The 6,000-nt window shown below is 41.3% G+C and overlaps 1 protein-coding gene across 1 annotated transcript in view; it reads left to right on the forward strand.

Annotated features, from left to right (window-relative positions):
* LOC308092105 (guanine nucleotide-binding protein G(o) subunit alpha-like) overlaps positions 1-3,946 on the forward strand; it is a 138,820-nt gene extending 134,874 nt beyond the window's left edge. The window contains 2 exon segments of the mRNA XM_080437928.1: positions 1,313-1,466; positions 2,084-3,946. Of these exon segments, the coding sequence (XP_080294054.1) occupies positions 1,313-1,466; positions 2,084-2,271 (342 nt within the window). The 3' untranslated portion in view covers positions 2,272-3,946.
* Positions 3,947-6,000: the final 2,054 nt, after the last annotated feature.

A 6,000-nucleotide genomic window follows, 5' to 3' on the forward strand; every position in this document is an offset into this window, starting at 1 on the left:
CATATGAACTTCTCATAGTCTATACCAGTGGTTCTCAACCTGTGGGCCTTGGGGGTATTGCAAGTGGACCCCCAATCCGTTTTTGATAAATAAGAACTTTTATGTATATTGATCCATGCCGGAACACAATCGATTGATTATTGAAATAACACCCATCTGACTACTTAACACGGCAGCCTCAGCCAGCAGGCTGCCGTGTTAAGTGGTCAGATGGGTGGGCCCTGATCCAGAAAAGGTTGAGAACCACTATAAACGGTACTAAATATACGTAGTGTATATACTATACTGCCATCTTGTTACCAATCCCCATGTCCTCTAATACTCCTCACCACACTGTTATCTCATTCAACACCTTTGAAACCTCTCCCTCTTTTATAGCACACAACACGTGTCTCACGTTTATGTGCAAATCGCCCAACCTAACATACAATGTAAACCATATGCATTAGCTCTGTGTGTGTGTGTGTGTGTGTGTGTGTGTGTGTGTGTGTGTGTGTGTGTGTCTGTCTGACTGGGACTACGGTAAGTACTGAGTAGTAGTAATTATCTTGCCTGCGTCTCCCACTCTGCTGTGATTTTTTTTATTAATGAATGGTGTATTTACTGTAAATGCAATTTACAATAAAGCACCATATGGAAAGCTATTTTTGTGGTTATTTCTTTTGTGTGTGTGTTGGGGGGGAGAGAGAGAGATTTATTTCATAATGTATCTCTATTTTGCTGTGTGTTATTATACTGTGCCAAATGTACTTGCATCTCTGCCCCGCCCTGCCTTTCATTCATTAATGTTTTATTTGGAGATGGAGTGAAAGAGAGATGAAAGGAGAAACGATAATGAATGAGAGTATTCCCTCTCCATATTCAGACAGCTCTTATCTCTTCATCTTCCTCTTATTGCTGAACTTCTTAACCCATTAAGACCTGAGGCAGATTCTACAAATGCCTTCTAAATCAGTAGTTCTCACAATTTAGATTGAAGATGTTCGAAAATACAAGCTCGCATCTTGGCACGAAGTGACGTGCTGTGAGCTTTTATATCTGCTATTTTTTAATACCCAATGCAAAAATCGAAAATGACAGATGCTTTCCTGGTTTTAATTGGTTAATGTAGGACTGTACCCCCCCCCAACACACACACACACACACACGGTCACTTGATTCACATACAGTAAGTGAAAGAGTTAATCCGCCTTTTTTCTCTCTCTTCCTTCTTTTCTCCTTCCTCTCTTAACGTCTTTCCGACCACCCACCCACCCACCCTTCACCTCTCCCTCTCTCTTCTCTCCTCCCTCCTTTCTGCCTCCTCCTCCAGAATCGCATGCACGAGTCCCTGATGCTGTTCGACTCCATCTGTAACAACAAGTTCTTCATCGACACCTCCATCATCCTCTTCCTCAACAAGAAGGATCTGTTCAGTGAGAAGATCAAGAAGTCTGCGCTCAGCATTTGCTTCCCAGAGTACACAGGTGAGTACACATAATCGCCTAATCGCAGTGATGGAAGAAGAACTCACATTTTTTACTTAAGTAAAAGTATCAATACCCTATTGTAGAAAGTTCGGTATTAAAAATGTACTTGAGTAAAAGTACAAAAGTATTGGCATCAAAATATACTTAAAGTACCAAAAGTAAAAGTACCCATTATGCAGAATGTCCCATTTCACAAGTTTTCAAATGTGTAAAATGTCTTTTGAAAATAGCAGATCTACAAGCTCACAACGCGTCGCAATGCGACGTGTTGTAAGCTTGAAGATCGTCCATTTTCAAATAGCCAAAGTTTAAATAGGGCTGATGTGGTTTATATATGTTTGGTTAATATATGTTTTGTAATAATAATCCAAATCTACAAAGTAACTTGTAACTTACGTTAAGTTACTTTGTAGTACAATATTTGACTCCGAGACGTAGTGAAGTAAAAGAAATTGGAAATACTCCAGTAAAGTGAAAGTACCACAAACCTGTACTTAAGTACGGGACTTAAGTAAATGTACTTAGTCACTTTACACCACTGCCTAATCGCAATTATTTGAGATAATCACAATCATGTAGCAGAATGGTCAGAATCTTCTCCGTCTGTCCTGCAGGCCCCAACACCTATGAGGACGCTGCAGCCTACATCCAAGCACAATTTGAGAGCAAAAACCGCTCTCCCAATAAGGAAATCTACTGTCACTTGACCTGTGCCACGGATACAGGAAACATCCAGGTGGTGTTTGACGCTGTCACTGACATCATCATCGCCAACAATCTGCGAGGGTGTGGCTTGTACTGAGCATGCCCAGACGACCGCAGTCTCCTCCTTATCCCTTGTTATGCCCCCCCTCCTTCAATCCTTACTTATTTTCCTTATTTCCTTCCATCCGTGCTCCCTTTCCTATGACACTCCTCTGGAATTGATCATGATGATGATTATCGTGATTAGAAAAATAAAAACAATTTAAAAAAAAAGGAGAAGAAGAAAAATGCAACTTGGTAAATATTGATAATGAGGATAATTTAAAACAAGAAAATAGGCATACATATATAAATATATATATATAATGTTTTTAGTTCTTGTCTTCTCTTCTCATTACTTCCCTCCCCTCTTCGCCTATTTGGGCTCGCTGCCAAGCAAACAAATGGATTTGGTTTAGTGAAAAACACAACCCTGACGCCTTGAAAAACTTCTAGAACAAAGTTGATGAAAACCTCCTCTCCCACGCCCTCTTTCTCTCTGTTTTCCTTTGTTAATTTTTCCCAGTCGCCAAACAAACCTTCACTTGGGTTTGCATCATTTTCTTTTTTTATTGTTATTACTATGATTCATGTTTTGTTGTTTGCTCATACTGTATATGTTTATATTTATTACATAAGCGTCAGTCAACACTGATCCTTGTTCACATTTTGCCTCACCTGACACCTTTGTGTGTTTATTCTCTTAAAGTTTTGGTCATTGCTCTTTCTTGACGATTGCATAAGAAGGATTTTTTGCTGACAATTTCGTGCAACGATGACGATTGCACTAACCAACAGGCAGGCAGGTCAGCCAACGCCCCATGCATAATCCCTGCTGAACCCGGCCACACTGATTTTAACCTTAGTGTAGTCTGCTGTGTACATATAGCTAAGTATAGCTATTTGCGTTGGGTAACATTTATTGTTTTTGCTCCCCGTCGTGCATGGGGTTCTCATCGACAGGAAAGGGAGGCTCCCTGTTCCTAAATAGGCCTTTTGTCATTGGTTAACAAAGGGGCCCATGGCCTAGCCTGAGATAGCCAATAGGTGATGTGCTAAAGTTTCATATCGGTGCCATCATGTCACAGAGAGGTACTGGACTGTAGATAGCGATGCTTGTAGAAGTGAGTGCATCACATTAGAGCTGTACCTTCTTCACTGTTCTAATCTCTAGACCTACTAACAATCTCCATGTAAGGAAACTCACTACCGTTTTGATAATCTTTATGGTTGGTTAAGTTATTAATTTATTTATTGATTGATCGATTGATCACTTGTCCCACACATATCTCTCTCTCTCTCTGTCTCTCCCTCACTCACACCACCATGCCTTTTAATCCTTGTCAGTCATTCCTCTACATCTATCACCATCCATCTCTGTCTGTCTCTCTCTCTCTCTCTCTCTCTCTCTTTGTTTCTCCTTTTTGCATGGCACCCTGACTCCCTGGTTTTGGGGGCAGGGGCGCAGAGGTTGCCATAAGTGGTCAAATGATTATGGTGCCCCCCCCCCACACACACACACACCCCAACCCCCTGCCTTCCTTCACCTCTCCTTCTGTCCCTCCTCTCCCCTCCTCCCAACCCCATGCCCTGACACTGATAGCATGAGATACTCAAGCCTTTGTATAAAGAGACAAGTTAATACAATAAATAAAAAAAAACTATGCTTCACATAGGTACTGTTGAGAAATAGTGAAAAACCGTTTTCATAAAAATGGCTAAAATACAACAAAAAAAATGTGAGAAAAAAACAAAACCGAAAAAAGGAGAGAAAGTAAAGCAAGGAAGATAGACAGCAGCAGTGGAAGAAGAGGAGGTGGGGTTTGATTTTGAGGGACGATGCAATGAAAGGTCAAGACATACGGTCTGAGGGGTCAAAGGTTAATTAAGGTCATTTGTCTGGGTAGAAACAAACTTGTACATATTTGGCTTGTGGAAGTGATATCAACTGTGGAAAAAAAACATTGACTAAAAAGCTGATTATTATTACAATAATAATAATGACAACAATGAACATGGCTACAACAACACTATCGACTACAATGATGACTATGATGATTCTGTAATAACATTATTAAAGGTACAGTATAGTTCGTGTGCTTTGTAGCTACAGAACGTTTTTGTTTTTTGTTTTTCTCGATCTCCCTTTTTTAAATAAAAAAAAAAGAAATAACATTTTGCAAAAAGGTTCCCGTTTGCAACTCAGTCCGGAAAAGCGAGCCGATTTCGAAACGTGATTTCAGACTGAACCTGTGTTGTTGTAATGCTCTGAGCTGTGCCCCCTCCCCTCCCCCCTCCTGTTCCGTTTTGCCTGTTTCCCTGCATTAGAAACTGTGTTTTCACTTTAGCCTGACTCAGAACGTTTAAATATAATATAATGACGATATCTATTTTTTATTATTTCAGGAAAAAAAAAAAAAACACTTTTTTGGGGGGTAGAGTGCGTTTCTCGTCGCGTCCACTTGGAGTGGCGCTGCGTGTGTTGTTCACACATCAATGCTGTACAAAGTCATGCTCATCATCTCATCCTCTCTTTTTTTAAGTTTCACACACACCTTCCAGGTCTACAATGAAAAGCACAGTTGGCACAACAACACACACAGACACTTTGCACACACGCCCACATACCCACGAAAACACGTAGATTTTGGAAAGAAGTTACCTTACCATACATAATGTGCTATTCCTCATCAGTCTATCTATTCCTCTATCTATATCCTTCTCTTTTTGCCTTCTTGTTTTCTAGTTTATAAAAAAAGGAAAAAATTGTATACTGACATGATACCGTTTTTTGGTTTTCTGTCTTCATCTCTTTTCTGTTCTTTATCCTGTGAATGTTTTTTTGTGCTGCTTTTCTCTCTCTCTCTCTCTCTCTCTCTCTCTCTCTCTCTTTCTCTCTTTCTCTCTCTCTCTCTCTCTCTTTCTCCTCCTCTTTAGTGAATGGTTGTTCTTTCATGTGGGATGTCCGTGCTGGAAAAACCAATCGAATGTAGTGTTTACATTAAAAAGCCACCGTTTTCATGACTACAAAAAACAAACATCTGGTGTGTTGTCTGAGATTATTTGAGTCTCTCGTTTGTCGTTTCGCTGAATATTCACGGGCCATCAGAGGACTGAGGTCCCAGGAAGCTGTTTGTTACATTTCATGAGGGTCATGTGTCCATGACATTTGGTTTTTCCAAACCAGTGGTTCTCAAACCTTTTCATGTCAAAGACCCCCAAATGAATATGTATTTGGCCATGGACCCCCATCTGAAAATATGTTGTGCCAGGGACCCCCATTTGTCTTGTTAAAAAAGATTTTGCGACGTGTTGTGAGCTTGTATATTGGCCATTTTCAAATAGCTCATGTACATAATTTGATGCTATATTAACACATTTCACTGGGGAACCCCCTCAAGGACCTCTGAGGGTCCCCGGACCCCACTTTGAGAACCACTGTTCTAAACCACAATGGGCGCAAGGAGCTCTGCGAACACAGAACTGTGATCTCATGCACTCGGGTAGTGCAGAGGTAAAGTTCCTGTCCACCACTGCGGAGAGACTAAATCACCTGGTTTGGCCGGGCATCCATATGAATACGATTGGCTGTGTTCACGGAAGGGACGCTGGGCTGGGAGGGTGAACTTTGACTGGGAGCTATCAGCTGTATCAGTGACTCCTACGGGCCGGCAGGGGGCGTAACACTAGTTCTCAACCTGTGGGCCGGGGGCCGATAGTCAGATGGGTGGGCCCACTGGGTGGGCCACTGGGCCCTAATCCAGAAAAAGTTGTGATGAATAGGTTA

The sequence above is a fragment of the Gymnoscopelus braueri genome, assembly GCF_963280865.1.
Source record: "Gymnoscopelus braueri genome assembly, chromosome: 9".
Taxonomy (NCBI): Eukaryota; Metazoa; Chordata; class Actinopteri; order Myctophiformes; family Myctophidae; genus Gymnoscopelus; species Gymnoscopelus braueri.